General features: G+C 39.1%; 1 protein-coding gene across 2 annotated transcripts in view; it reads right to left on the reverse strand.

Annotated features, from left to right (window-relative positions):
* The window catches only part of TEK (TEK receptor tyrosine kinase), a 121,625-nt gene that overhangs the window by 38,448 nt on the left and 66,722 nt on the right, over positions 1-16,455 (reverse strand). For both annotated transcript variants that reach the window (XM_005581589.5, XM_005581588.5), the window contains exons 5-9: positions 15,925-16,056; positions 15,310-15,450; positions 9,369-9,497; positions 6,143-6,294; positions 4,109-4,253 (exon numbers count right to left, since the gene is read on the reverse strand). In XM_005581589.5, coding sequence (XP_005581646.2) covers positions 4,109-4,253; positions 6,143-6,294; positions 9,369-9,497; positions 15,310-15,450; positions 15,925-16,056 — 699 coding nt within the window. The remainder of the gene's footprint in view (positions 1-4,108; positions 4,254-6,142; positions 6,295-9,368; positions 9,498-15,309; positions 15,451-15,924; positions 16,057-16,455) is intronic.

Consider the following 16,455-nt stretch of genomic DNA (forward strand, 5'->3'; position numbering starts at 1 on the left):
GCTCTGCCCCCTGGGTTTAGGCCATTCTCCTGCCTCAGCCTCCTGAGTAGCTGGGACTACAGGCGCCCGCCACCTCGCCTGGCTAGTTTTTTGTATTTTTTAGTAGAGACGGGGTTTCACCGTGTTAGCCAGGATGGTCTCAATCTCCTGACCTCATGATCCGCCCGTCTCGGCCTCCCAAAGTGCTGGGATTACAGGCTTGAGCCACCATGCCCGGCCAAAGACCACGTTTCTCAATGGGGATAACAGCGCCCCCAAAACAATGAAAATTGGTTCTTGGAGGATGCAAAAATTTTAGATATTACGATGGGTTGAAGCCTGCCAAAGAGCCATACATAGTACGTAAAGAGATATAAAGTACATATGTGAAAATAAAATTTTATGGTGATGAGGGAGAGTTCTGGAATAAAATTTCTAAAAGGGCTTAGTGGGATGATAATAAAAAGGTTATGAAATATCACACCACACTCTAAATTCCATTAGGGCAAAGACCGTGTAGTTTGTTCACCAGCACCAACTAGGTGCTGAATTATTGTTTGTCAACTGAATTTCCAGTGAGCTCTGTAGTTCCCTTGGCCCAGCCTTCTCAGAAATGCATAACTGGTTTTGTTTTGCCTCCCCAAGAGTGTAATTATACAATGCAGAACCTTTCGGATTTCAGAGGACATTGCAACGTTCAGTAATTTTTCTTTTTCTTTCTGTCTCAATGCTTTGACTCACCTTCCTTAGAAATGACCTTCAAGTCTTTGCTCAAATATCTTCTGAGGAAGCCTTGACTACCCTATTTAAAATTACAGTCACCACTCCAGCCCTGCCCCAGCATTCTCTACCCCCATTTCTGCTTTGTCTCCAAGACACTCAGCATTTTAGTGAACTGTACATTTTACTTATTTGCTCACTGTTTATCTCCCTGTGGGAATGTAAGCTCCACGATGAGTTTTTTTCCCCTTGTATTATTCACTGCTCTATTCCCAGTGCCTAGAACAGGGGCTGAAACATAATAGGCCTAAAGTAAATTCTGTTGACTAAGTGACGACTTAGGAAGTTGTCCAAGGTCAGGATAATAAAGCCAGTAAGAAGCAGTATCCCCTAACTGGAGGCAGAACGTGCCAGCGTTAAGTTAGATAAGTCTGAGTACGCATTTCACTTAGGCTGGAAAGGAGGGCAGTGCTGTGAGTACATTGGTTCAAGTAATGCTTTCCTTGTATGATAACATAAGGCCACCCCTTTCTTTAAACCAGCAGATGCACATTTTATTACAGCCATTAATGCCAGTCTGTAGTACTTTTACAAGGGCTTAAAAATCGCTACAAAGGCTTCCTCTTAGTAATATATCATTTTATTTTTTTGCCTTTTAATCATTTTTACTGAGATGGAACATACATATTGTCAAGTGCAAATATCTTAAGTGTATTTATCTCAAGGGACTTTACCTATGTGTACACCCATGTAACCACCACGCAGATTAAGATAGAGAATATTCCCAGCCTTCCAGAAGGCACCTGTGTTCCCTTTTCCAGTCAATATCCTCTACCCAGAGGTAGCTACTATTCTGACTTCTGTGACTGAAGATTAGTATTGCCTGTTCTTTAGCTTTATATAAATGGAATCATAAAGCATGTACTTTCTTTCACTGGTAATCAGGTTGGAAAGATTCATCCATACTGTTGCAGAAATTAATTCTTTTTTATTACTCTTTAATATTCTTCTGCATGATTTTATGGGCTAAATTGTTTTCCCCCCAAATCACACGTTAAAGTTTTAACCCCTGGTACCTCAGGATGTAACCGTGTCTGGAGATAAGGCCTTTAAAGAAGTAATTAGTTTAAAATAAGTTTATTAGGGTGTGCCATAAACCAATATGACTGGTGTCCTTATAAGAAGATTAAATTAGGACACAGGTAGAAAGGGAAGACCCTGTCCCCGTGTCCTAATTTAATCTCCTTGTGAAGATATAGGGAGACAATGGCCATCTACAAGCCAAGGAGAGAAGCCACAGAAGAAATAAACTCTGTTGATGCCTTGATCTTGGACCTTTAGCCTCCAGAATTATGAGAAAATTCCTGTTGCTTAAGCCACCCAGCCTGTAGTACTTTGTTACAGCAGCCCTAGCAAACTAATACATATGAATATACTACAATTTGTGATTAGTGTATCCTCTCTAATGTTGATGGACATTTGAGTTAATTTCAGTTTGGGGCTACTATGAATACAACTGCTCTGAACATTCTTGAAGATGTCTTTTTTGAACATAATACAGCCATTCTTTTGAGCATATACCTAGGAGTGGAATTGCTGGTTCATAGGGTAAGTAAATGTTTAGGTTTAGTACATGTTGCCAGTTTTCCAAAGTAATTGTACCAATCTGTACACTGGTGTTAAAGCCTAGTATCTGTTTTTTTAAATACTATAATAAAAGATGCTGATTAAATTGATTACATTCCCTAATGGCTATTTACATTTTATGGCTGCCAGTCAATGTGACAGCAAAGAGACAGCAGTGACTTAAGACTGGAGACGCTTCTACACATTGATGTTGTGTGCTATGTCTTTCACTACAAACTAAAAACTAGACCCAGTGACTCTTCTGTGTATTCACCACATGGTTTGTTTTGGATGTATGTCCATGGGTAGCAAACATTCCCAGAAGTTTAAAAGTAGGGTAATTTTTCTTGTCTGCATATCATTTCCTTTCTTCCAAGAACATGCAAGATGCAAGAAATGATTTTGATCATGTGAATGTTCTACCAAATAAAACAGATTTGGGCTTTTTCCTATAACCAAAAGTACGAATAAGAAGAAGGATTCTGAGATGGTTCATATGGATTCTCAGGGCACAGAATCCAAATCTATGAGGGTTGCATTTATGCTACTGTTGTTACTGGCCTTTAAAACATAGATTATGTTCTGAGTATTTACAGCATTTCATTTATGGAAGTTACCTCTGGGATCTCCCAAGTGATTACTAGTGAAGTAATGAAAGGGGGCCAAATACAAATCAACTTTGGTCACCTCACAGTCTCCCCCTCTGTTACACAAGAGACTCAGAAAGCAAAATGGGCCAGAAGAGACAGTGCTGGGTTTGGGAGTCAGGAGATCCAGGTTTAATACTAAGATGTGTGCTTATAATCTCTGCTACTGTATAAATTGACCCTTTGTATCCGTGGGTTTACATCTGTGGATCAGCCAACCGTGGATCAAAAATATTCAGAAAAAAAATTGTGTCTGAACATGTAGACTTTTTCTTGTCATTATTCTCTAAACAATACAGGATAGCAACTATTTACAGAGCATTTACAATGTATAAGAAATTACAAGTAATCTTAGCCTAGTGCCTTTCCTAGAATATATGCCAGAGAGCTGTGGGGTATTCTTGTCTAAACAGGTGCATAAGTAACTTGCGGATTTAAAATTCCTTGCTGTAGCTACGTACACCAGCCAAGTTAACGTGGACTTACCTCCATTTTAGTTCTTCCACTCAAGCCACAAATCTACACACAAACACTCACATTAATTTGAATTTTGAAATACTAATTTATAGCAGGAAAAATGCCCACAGCCCTGAATGTGAAAAGATATTCATGTTAATTATATAGCATAGGCTGGGCTTCTTATTAAGTGAGTAATCCTCAAAATAGGGATTCTCCAAACAATTCTCTACAATAATGAAAAGGAAGTCACAACGACAATGCTAACCTTCTTGTGAAATATAATCACTACCAGATAATGTTGTGCCAGACACAATTCCAAGTATTTTATGTGTTTAACAAGGCTTCACAATAACCCTAAGAGGTACCTACATTATGCTTCATTTACAAATAGAGAGAGACTCAAAAAGGTAAATTTATTTGGTCAAGGCCACCCACAAGATTATGAGCTGTTTGAGACAACATCAAACCCGGGGCTGTGGGACTCCACAGTGCATACTCTTAATCTCTTCACTCTGGTTTCATGCATATAATGTTTTAAAGGCTTAGTATCCTGGAAATTACCTCCAAGGTATTTTAGTGGTCGCATACCTTTCCGTCTAGAAGCAGCATCTTTTCCCAGCAATACAAAAACATAGTGCCTCAAGGATACAATCCCTTTTTCTGGAAAATGAACTTACCTTTAACAGAAATGTTGAAGGGCTTTTCCACCATCCCAGCCACTGTGTTCGCACTGCAGACCCAAACTCCTGAGTCAGGGGGGAGGATCCGGTGGATGGTGAATATGGCTACTGAGAAATGATCCGTATGGTTAAAGTCTTTTGGCTGGAAAGGTCAAATACAAAAAAATAAAAACTTCTAGGGAGGCATAAACACAAAGGTCCATAACACTGACCCCATCTCATTGTTTAATAAGAAGTTTCCTAGGAGAGATCAAGAAGCTAAATGTAATGCTAATATAATCATTGGCTTATTTCCAAAGCTATTGTAGTAGCCCTGAAAGTTTATTTTGGATTGATGCCCTGTCAGATCCTGCTGTTGTATTTGTGTGTTTGGGAGTGTGGGGTAAACACTTACAAGCAAGACGCCTGAAGCATGATTTCTTTTAAACTACTCCTTGTAAGATTTGTTCCTTTCCTATCTAATACAGAAATGGCTGTGTGGGAGGATAAAGTGACTTCCTAAGTGTTTGAGAGGCTATTAAGTGTGGAGTACTGGAAAAATCCAGGGTTCTGAAGACAGATGGACCTCTGCCATTCTTTTTTTTACGAGATAACACAGTCTTGTTCTGTGGCTCAGGCTGGAGTGCAGTTGAGTGATCATAGCTCACTGCAGCCTCAAACTCCTGGCCTTAAGTGATCCCCCCACCTCACCCAAGTAGCTGGGACTACAGGTAAATGCTATGTCCAGCTAATTATTTTTTATTTTTTAAGAGATGGGGTCTTGCTATGTTGCCCAGGCTGGTCTCAAATTCCTGGCCTAAAGTGCTCCTCCCACCTCAGGCTCCCAAAACACTGGGATTACAGGCATGAGTCACCATATCTGGCTTCTTTGCCATTTTTGACCAACTCCTTAGTTACTTAACTTCACCCAGCCAGTTCCCACTTCTGAGAAAAAAAAAAAGAGAGAGACTCGGCAATGTTAAGTAAGAAGTTACATATAGTTATGGTCAACTTTACTACATAGTAGCCATTACTTTCATTAACTCATGAAAAAGCCAACAAGATTTTGGAAGCCATCAATTGGCTTCTTCTACCTGATGGGTTGTTTGAGTGGAATCAGGGACATTTGAAATGTGGACCCTGGTAATGGTACATTCTACATATTCTTCCCTCAGAAGGTCACTCATACTGCCTCTGGTCAAGCTGATTTGGGTCATCTTTGATAGAAAAATAGGATAATAGGTATTTCTAAATTTTTAAATTAAAAAAAAATACATCAATATCCTAAAGATCACTTTCAACATAAGAGAAATTTGGGGGGGCTCCCGTCTCTGCTGCATTTGGTATAGTTGGGAGAGAGACGGAAAGCATGTTCGAAAAGTAACTCGATCCTTTTAAACAAAAAAGAACTGCTGTGATATTACCTAACCATTGGTGAGCATCAGCAATGAGGGCAAAGGGAAGAGGTGGGGAGAAACCCAAGGAATGCATTCAGACCTAAGGGATCCTGTGGATTGTAGTTTCAGAACTGGGGAACTCTCCTCTTCTATGCTCCCCTAATTGCTGCTCCAAAGAGCATAATAGGACTACATCAGTCATCAAAACTCCATGTCCTGGTTGCACCTGGTAGCAAGTAAATCTGCTGATTCATGGGCTGCAACACCACCTTACTCTTCCGGATATGAGTAGTTAGAGATATGGGGACACTGTGAGAGCAAAGCTTTCCACAGACTGACACGTACTTCTCCCCATACCAGCTGGACAATTCTGCAGAATGTGTGCCATCCTTGGCACTCAGCTCTGTCAGTTCCACGGGGGGCATATTCCCAAACTTGCACTGCAGTACTGGCCAACAGAGGAAATCAGTGAGGCTACAGATGAGGCTGCAGTGAGTCAGTTCTGCCTCTCCAGGAATAGGGCATTTTATCAAAGCCAACAACATACTAGCCTAGGAGGATAAAAGCACTGAATGGCATCTGTCGTTTAGCGGAGTGATTACTACACTGAAAGCATCTCATGGTTTAAGGAGGGCAGATTAAGAATGGCTCTTACATGGAGCACTGTCCCATCCGGCTTCACCAGGGTCATTTCTTCATTAGTAGGTAGCGGCCAGCCAGAAGCTTTGCAAATGGGATTAAATTTACCACTGTTTACTTCTATATGATCTGGCAAATCCACTATCTTTGGGGTCATCCTTGGTATGCCTGAAGGAAGAAAACAGCACTGTGAAATCTAATATTTAACAGAGCCAGCAGCAGTAGTAATAATAAAAATAGCTACTTCAGCAAGTCATGCACTGGGCAAGAATTTTGCAAATATTTTATTGTTTTATCATCACATAAGACACCTGTGATGTGGATGCTATTGTGATCTCCCATTTTATGGATGAGGAGACAGAGGCTCACAGCCCAGATTCAGACTCTCTTTATAAATCCAGAGTCCACACTCTTCACCACAAGGCTATGCTCCTTTCATGAAGCAGGGAGGAACAGTCTCAATATTAAAATGATTATCATGGCCATATCTCCCCTAGACTTTGCTGTTCAGTCCCCCTCTTTCATTTTACTGAATGATTACAAAAATACAACAAAAAAACTAGTTCTTCTTCCACTCATCAGTTAACCCCATGGTATTGCTGATCAACAGCATTGTCCTCAGTTTAGGTATGTGAGAGGGTCTCATTCATTGGGAAGTCTGCAAATAGCAGATAAATAAGAGGAAAAGGTAAATAAAGTTGCTCACCAAAGAAGCACATCAAAGAAGTGGAATCTAACTTCCCCAAATCAGTATCTCCTCAACAGCCAAATCGAAAATGTTGCTGCCAATATTGAAAGAAGGAAAAATGTCTGTGGTGTCAATAAAGGTAATGGTGTCAGGATTTCTTGCCTAATATCTACATAGTAAAGAATGAATAACCCTGAAATACACCAATTTTATTCTGAACCATAGGGTCTTAGGGAACTGTGGACTATTTGTAATTGAATGTGAGACATGTTTGAAAATTGTCCAATACTCAGTAAGCAATGTAGGCGATAGAGGTGCCCTCAGAGCAGCAGTAACTACAGACTGTTCCTTATCTGTGGTGGGAAGAGGTGGGGTCAATAATGATATTTTATACTGATATCCTGCTTCTCAGGCCTATAATGAAACGGGTAAAGGTGTGGAGGAGAAGGGGAAGAGGTCAATACATACAAGGTTATTCCTTGATATATCTGTAAACTTGGAAAGATTATGGAAAATGTGCCAAATTTTTCAGCCTAAGTAGCTATTTGAATAGGAATTGAAAAACATGTTTTGACACTTTTAAAGCATTTCTTTCCTTCATCGTCCCCTTGTCTTTTCCAAAGTTGGGTGGAGGTGAAGGTGGATGTGCTGGGCTAACGTGGAATCTGGGAAGGGAGCTACTCTCTGAAAGCCCTAGTGACACCCTGGTTAACTTGTCTTAGATTCTCTCATCAGAATGCACTCCTTTTGCAGCATCAGCAGAAGGGAACAGACAGGAAGGAACAAAGTACAAAATTCAAATCCTTAAACTTGTTAGTTGCCCACGTTCAGTACAATCCCCTAGTAGCCCCATGGCATTTCCTTCCCTTTCTAACCACTCCCTGATTCCTGCCCTGTAGTAAAGTCCAGGCTTGGCAAAAAAAGAAAAAATATAAAGTTTAAGGACTTTGAGAAAACACTTGCTGGCATCCCACCCCCAACTCCCAATATTTGTTCTGATTTCCAAAAGTAACAGAAAAAAAGACCGTAGCTGTATTATTATGAGTGTAGATTTCACTGGATATATGTTTATTTCAAAAGCATTTATATTTACATGATTGAAAAAGCAATATATATTTATTATTTAAGTTTGAAGATACATATGTCTGCTTCTTTTAATTTTAAAAAGTATATTCTAGGGCAGTGGATAGCAAACATTTTCTGTAAAGAGAGCAAATATAGTCAGCTTTGCAAGCCATGTTTTCTGCTCTTGTAGTACAAAAGCGGCCACAGACAACATACTATAAATGAACAGATGTGGCTGTGATCCAAAATTTTTTTCTTTATAATAACAGATGGTGAGAAATAAAAAGGAATGAAGTACTGATATATGCTACAACATAGATAAACCTCAAAAAAGGTGTGGCAAATGAAGCTAGTCACAAATGACGACATACTATACGATCTTGTTTATGGCATATAAAATGTCAAGAACAGGCCATCTACAGAGATGGAAGATACAGCTGACCCTTGAATAATACAGGTTTGAACTGCACGGATCCACTGACATATGGATTTTTTTCAATAAATATATTGGAAAATTTTTTGGAGACTTAGGATAATTGGAAAAAACAAACTGTGTAGCCTAGAAATATCAAAAAATTAAGAAAAAGGTATGTCATAAAGGCATAAAATATATAGAGATACTAGTCTGTGTGCTAATTGACTATGTTATCGGTAAGGCTTCTCGTCAACAGTAGGCTATTAGTAGTTAAGTCTTTGGGGAGTCAAAAGTTCTATGTAGATTTGCTACTGTGAGGAGGGTCAGTACCCCTAGCCCCCATGTTGTTTAAGGTCAACTGCAAATTAACAGTTGTCAGAAACTAGAAGGACTGGAGAATGGAAGTTTCTGCTAATGGGTACAAGGTTTCTTTTGGTATGATGAATGTGTTGTAAAATTAGATTATTGCAATGATTGCACAGCTCTGTAAATATGCTAAAAACCATTGAATTGTACATTTTTAAAATGTGAATATTATAATATAAAAATTGTATCTCTATAAAGTTGTTTGGAAAAAGACAGTGGGCTGGATTTAATCTGTGGGTTAAAGCTTGCTGGCTCCTGCTGGAGAGTAATTTCCGAACTAGAATTACATAAAATTTCATTTTGAGCATAATCTTTTCTATTTGTTCTATTCTTTCTATTGCTTTAAAAATATCCCCTGTCTAAATCCATCCCAAATTGCTCTTTCTCTGTTACGCATATCCAGGGAAAAGGCTGGTCCTAAAGAAGGGAGCAGAAGAGGTAGAGCTCTCAGCTGGCCAGTCATCACTTAAGCTGCTACAAAGAGCACATGGTTTATGCCTAGTGCAAAGAGAAATAAAGCCTACTATTAGGGTCAGTAAAGAAGAATTAAAATGCTGTGCTTTAGAATTTAGGATAAATTATTCCCAGCTTCTAGATGCAAACAAAAGAGGCTTGAGGATCTTAGGGTGCCGGCACAAGAATTATACCAGCAAAGCTCAGTTCAGACATGCTGAACATGGCCCTGACTACAGTGTTACCTTGCTTTACCTTCTCTCTCACACTGGAGTCCCTGCCGTCCTGGAGAGCAGAGACATCCTTGGAAGCGATCACACGTCTCCCCATTGCTGCAGCTGCACCTAAGCTTACAATCTGGCCCATAAAAACCATGGTGGCATGCTGTAAACAAAGACATCAAAAAACCAGTATTAATCCAGGGGAAGAGAGGAAACTAAGGCTGGAGGTGCTCAGTTTTACTTTTCTCTCTAAGTCATCAACTCTGTTGATTTGTGTAAGGTAGGGTATAATTTATCTGAATTACCAGGAATTTAAAAAGCTGGGGAGTTCTGCCTCCAAAAAAGTTGAATGAGCTCCTATCAGGCCAACTGTCCTGTAGATACAACTACATTTAGAAAATAAGAGTGGGATAGGAAGAAAAAAGACCTAGAAGATTCTGGAGGGGAATTGAAATTTGGAAGATGGGAATGATGTGTTTCCCAATTTTCAGCTTTTAGCTTAATTGTTAGGTACAGTTGACACCACGTATGGAAGCTAAAATTCCAAAGAAAACCTGCAGTCTACTGGTCTGATGAATCAGAGGACAGAGTCAGGAAAACCACAGCCACTGGAAAGAGAGGGAAAACCCAGAGAGTCAGAGAAAAGTCCCAGGTCTTTGGCTGATCCTTGATCCATGCATGCTCAATACAGACTCAAAGCAGCCCAGCTAAAGATAAAAGAGCTAAACTGAGTTTGACCTGATTCCTAACAGTGAGTTTGAGGTTTGAATCCTACCAAGTTAATTGCCTGCTAAAACAAAACAATATCAACATTCCTGAAAGGAATATATCATATTCCAGAGTCTCCACAATGTAACATTTTCAATGTTCAAGATACAATCCCAAGAAGAAATGGAGAAGTAAGGCCCATTTTTTAAGGGAAAAGAAAATCAACAGAGACTAACTGTGATGACTCAGATGTTGGAACAGACAAGAATTTTAAAACAATTATAATAACTATGCTCAGTGAGGTAAAAGAAGATACGTTCACAACAAATGAAGCAATGAGAAACTTCAGCAGGGAAATAGAAAGTATTTTTAAAAAGCAAAAAGAATTCTAAAACTGAAAAACACAATATTTGAAATCAAATAATCACTGTATGGACTTAGCAACAGAATGGAGATGACAAAAGAAAGAGTCAATAAACTTGAAGCAACATCAATAGATAGCCAATCTGAAGAAGAAAAGTAGGGAAAAGCTTGGGAAAAAATGATTATTAATCCTTAGGGACCCATAACACAAAACATCTAACACACATGTAATTGGAGGTCCAAGAAAGATCAGAGAGAAGGGGTTAGAAAAAATATTTGAAGAAATAATGGTTTAAATTATCCCAATTTGTTGAAATTTACACATTCAAAAATTTGTTAAGCCCTTAGCAGAATAAATATAAAGTAAAGTATGCATAGGTATATCATAGTTAAACTGCTAAAAACTAAAAATCAAGATAATTTAAAATGTTAGTTTTTAAGACTGTTTCTTTATAGTAGAATATTTAAGTCATTCAAATTATGTTTTGGTACTTGTAATAAGCTCCTGGGAGGACAGGGTAGAAGGATTATTTTCCCTTGGAGCTCACTAAACCTTCCAGGACAATTCTTAGAATTTGGTACATGGCAAATGGATTCTGTTAACTGAGTGTCCTTATTTTGGTCAACTGTAACATTACTAGAAGGCTTCTAACCAAAAATTAATGCAAAAGCTTGTCTTTTGGGGCACTGATGATTTGTTTTGGTTTTGTATTTTATTCACCCAGCTAAAATGCAGTCTTTTATTTTTAGTATCAATCACAACAAAGTTTTCTACAAATTCAATATAATCACTATCAAAATTGCAATGGAATTTTTCACAGAGATAGAAAAAACAATTCTAAAATTTATATTGAACCACAGAAGGCCTAGAATAGCCAAAGCAATATTGAGCAAGAAGAAAAATGCTAGAGACATCACATTACCTGATTTCGAAATATATTACAAAGCTATAGCAATAAAAACAGTATGGGACTGGCATAAAAACAGACATATAGACCAACGGAACAGAACTGACAGCCCAGAAATAAATGTACACATTTACAGTTAACAGATTCAACAAAAGTATGAAGAACACACAACAGGGAAAGGATAATCTCTTCAATAAAAGGTCCTGGGAAAACTAGATAACCACAAGCAGAAGAATAAAATTAGAACCTCATCTCATTATATTCAAAACTCAATACAAAATGGACTAAAGACACAACATAAGACCTGAAATTGTAAAACCACTAGAAGAAAACAGAGGGGAAAAGCTTCTTGATATTAATCTGGGCAATGATGTTTTTGGATATGACCTCAAAAGCACAGACAACAAAAGCACAAATAGACAAATGTGATTGCATCAAACTAACAAGCTTCTGCACAGCAAAGGGAACAATCAACGGAGTGAAGAAACAATGTATGGAACAAGAGACTGTATTTCCAAAGTATACACCTGGTAAGAGGTTAATATCCAGAATATACAAGGAACTCAAACAACTTAATGGCAAGAAAACAACCTGATTAAAAAATGGACAAAGGACCTGAATAGACATCACCTTTTTTTGTTTGTTTTGTTTTTTGAGATGGAGTTTCACTCTTGTTGCCCAGGCTGGAGTGCAATGGCATGACCTCGGCTCACTGCAACCTCCACCCCTAGGTTCAAGCAATTCTCCTGCCTCAGCCTCCCAAGTAGCTGGGATTAAAGGCATGCACCACCATGCCTGGCTAATTTTGTATTTTTAGTAGAGACGGAGTTTCTCATTGTTGGTCAGGCTGGTCTCGAACTCCCAACCTCAGGTGATCCACCTGCCTTGGCCTCCCAAAGTGCTGGGATTACAGGTGTGAGCCACCGTGCCCAGTCGACATCTCTTAAAAGAAGACATACAAATGGCCAACAGGTATATGAAAAATACCCAACCTCACTGATCATCAGAGAAATGAAAATCAAAACCACAATGAGATATCACATCACGCCTGCTAGCATGGCAAGGATGTAGATAATAGGGAACCCTTGTATGCTGTTGGTGGGAATGTAAATTGGCATAGTCATTATGGAAAACAATATGGAAGTTCTTCAAAACACTCAAAATAGAACTACCGAGTGATCCAGCAGTCCTATATCTGGTATATATCCAAGAGAAATGAAATCACTATCTCAAAGAGACATCTGTATTCTCATGTTCATTGCAGCATTACTTACAGTAACCAAAATATGGACTTGACCAAGTGTCCATCCATGGATGAATGGATAAAGAAAACGTGGTATGTACACATATATAAAGGCATATTATTCAGCCTTTGAAAAGAAGGAAATCCTGTCATTTGCAACAACATGGATGAACCTGGAGGGCACTGTGCTAAGTGAAATAAGCCAGGCATAGAAAGGTCAATACTGTAAGATCTCTTCCATACATGGAATCTAAAAAAGTCAAACTTATAGAAGCAGAGTAGCATAGTGGTTCCCAGGGACTGAAGGGTGGAAAAATGGGGAGATGCTGGTCAAAGGGCAAAAACTTTTAATTACACAGGGTAAGTAAGTTCTGGAGTTCTAATATACAGTGTGGTGGCTAAACTTAATATTACTGTATTGTATACTTGAAATTTGCTGAGCAATCTTAAATGACAGATGATAACTGTGTGAGGTGATGGATATGTTAATTAGCTTAATAGTGATAATCATTTCACAATGTATACATATATCAAAATATCACATTTTGCACCCTAACTACATACAATTTTTATTTAGCAATTAGACCTTGATAAAGCTGGAAAAAAACTTAATCACAACTTCTTACTCAAAGCAGATGGTAGAAAGGTTGAGAACTATTAATAAGCATAAAGGAAATCTGACTACTGAAATCAAGTTTCTTTTGGGATGGTAGAAGATCTTAAAATATCATGAAGCCTTGATTTTTTTAGTTTCTAGAATACATTGTAACTTTCTTCCTGGCAAAGGGTTCTGAATGACTTTGAATGATGATGTATTTGCACAGTGGAATTCCCGTTCTCTTTATTGTCCCCACTATTTGCTTCAAAAATTTTTATTATTGCTTATTTTCTCAGATAGAAACCAGCCCCGATACATAAAACGTGCCAATGTACAATCTATTGTTGACTATTCTAAATCCTGGACTATTAAAGGAGACCATGTCCTTAAGTAGTTACTGTTAGAAATGTCTCCTTGCTTTCCTACTGCTTTTTGGATGGATTGAACAGGATAGTAACTGTTGAAAGGAGTCTGGAAGAATATTAGAACAGTTCTACTCATAAAATCTTCTTGATTTCTTGATCCAGGAATGGGCTAGAATGAGCTCATGAAATGTACTCTTATAAACCTGGGCCCAGAGACACATTCACTATGAAGCAGATGAAGTTTATGTTCTAGAGACTGCCTGCATGCACCCTTTCCTGGGTCCTAGCAAAGTGTTCGTAGTTTGCATGAGATTCTATTTTTTTTTAAAAAAAAGACGGATCTCCCTGCCTGGAGTCACCTTTTACCTTAAGATGCACACTTCAGAGGCCAGATGGGATTCCTGCACTGCTGTGGCTCATTCCATGTTCCAGGGAGGCAGACATAGCATTGAGAGGGAACCGAATGAGGTATTGCAGGTGGCTGAAGCTAACTTTTGTGTAACTCTCCTCTTTGTCCTCCTCCTCCAAGCCCCTGGAGCTGTGCTGTCCAGTACAGTTAGCCACATGTGGCTATGGAACCCTTAAAATATGGCTAGTCCAAATTGAAATTTCAAAGACTTACTATGAAAAAGGGAGTGTTAAATATCTTATTAATACTTTTTTCTATTGATTACATGTTGAACTGATAATATTTTTAACATATTGGGTTAAATAATAGATCAAAATTATTTCACCTATTTCTTCTCACTTTTTTAATGTGGACACTAGAAAATTTTAAATTCTATATGTGGATGGCTTATATTTCTACTGAATTGCTCTGCCCTGGAGCATTGTTATCAAGTTGCTGGGACCCCAGTGTAGCTACCATGAGTGCTGGATATGGGAAAAGCTAACTTTGTGAGATAAACACTGAAAAGCCTTTGAGCTCTGGCTAATTCACAATATTAATATACATTAAGGACGTTCTGTCACATTTGTCTGCAGGTTCATGTTGAGCTACCGTGTGACAGTAGATGTGAAACACATACTGAAAAGTAGATGTCAGATGCACTCCACCAAGCCTGGTCAAACAGGAAAGCTTATTTTAGAAAGGGCAGAGGGACTGAGTAGGTGAAGTTAGTACTGCTTGCATAAGGTCCACAGCAGGTAAGATTTTAACTTCTTCAATTTTTGAGCCCCAAATCCTGTCTGGATCTGTCCTAAACGCTCTGATTTTGATTTTTTTTTTTTTTTTTTTTTAAAGACGAGGTCTCACTCTGTTGCCCAGGCTGGAGTGCAGTGTGCAATCATAGCTCACTGCAGCTTCAAACTCCTGGGCTCAAGGGATCCTCCTGCCTCAGCCTCCTGAATAACTGGGACAATAGGCATGTGCTGCCATGCCTGGCTACAGCTGTGATGTTATGATTCCCTGGAGAAAAAAAAAAAAAAAGTCTTCTATAGTCTTCCTACTCAAAGCGTGGTCTGAAAACCAATAGCATCGGAACTACTTGGGAGCCTGTTCGAAGTGCAGAAACTTGGGCTGCAGTCCCTGCCTACCAAATCAGAATCCATGCTTTAGTAAGATCCCCAGATGATAGTTATGAGAAGTACTTTCTTTCTATGTGGTCCAGATTTTTATTGTGAAAATATAATTAACATTGGATGTAAACATCCATGATTCAAAATCCTGTCATCCAATAGTGGGTAACTAAGCAGTCCAGGTATATCCTATATTGTGATTTCCAGCAAACTAGATCTCCTTTGTATACCTGCTAGAACATTTTCTGTCCAAGGGTGTGATTGGTCCATACCTTCATTGCACTGCAGACCCTTCCAGCCTGTGGCACAGGAACACCCATAGGGGTCAGGGAGACAGAATACGTAAGACTTGCATCCATCTTGTCCACTGCACCTTTCTTTACAAGTTCTGCCAAATGTGTGCCGTTCACAAGCTTTGGAAGGAAAAGAAAAGATGGTTCAGAGTCAAATATGCAACCCTTTGAAATACATAATTCTTTGGATTCATTTCTCCTAGTCTAGTGAATATGGGAAACAGTCAAATCTCAGCTGTGGCATAGTAGGATGAACACACCCTTATGGCCCATTTTACTGATAGTGAAACTGTCCCGCAGAGAGGACATGAGGGACATCACTCACAATCATGCAGGTTTGTGCACTGCACAAACCTAGGGGGCAGCATTCTCATTGTAAACATCATAGATCTGTATATTTATTATAACTTTCTAGTGGTTGGCAATAAAGAGCCTTTAGGAAAAGGCACCTTTTTCTAATTCACACACAGGTAGCATCTGACCTAACAGAGGCCATTTAGCTTCCATTCCCATCTGTGTCCAGATCTAAAATTCTAGATCCAGCAACAACGGCTTTTTAAATCCACAGCTTACTTATCAAGTCTCTTGACTTACCCTTCTCACATGTCCTTCCCATAAACCCAGGAGGGCAAATGCATTCCCCAGTATCTTCATGGCAGACACCATTGTTGACACAAACAGTACAGAGACGGTTACATTCAGGTCCCCACTTCTGAGCTTCACACCCTTTTGTTAAGGAAAACAAAGCTGTGGTGAGTACAGCACATCCACTCAACAAATCCTTACTGAGCACTTACTGTGTGTCAGTCATTTCAGTGGACAATGGTGAATGAAGATAAAATACAGGCTCTGCTCTCTAAAAGCTAATTGTCTAATATGGGAGACAGACATGTAAACAAGAAATTGTGATAGAAACAAAGACAAGGAGTACCTAACTCTGTCTGGTGGATGGAAGAGGGCATAAAGGAAGGCTTCCCAGAGGATATGGTGTGCAAGCTGAATCTGCAGGACCAACTAAGTAGCAAAGAAGATAAGGCTGGAGAGTGTGTTCCAGGCAAAGGCAAGGCATGGGAAGAGAACGTGGCCATGTCCAAGGAGCTGCATGGTTATAGGCTGGCGCTGTGG

Source organism: Macaca fascicularis, chromosome 15, assembly GCF_037993035.2.
Source record: "Macaca fascicularis isolate 582-1 chromosome 15, T2T-MFA8v1.1".
NCBI classification, from domain to species: domain Eukaryota; kingdom Metazoa; phylum Chordata; class Mammalia; order Primates; family Cercopithecidae; genus Macaca; species Macaca fascicularis.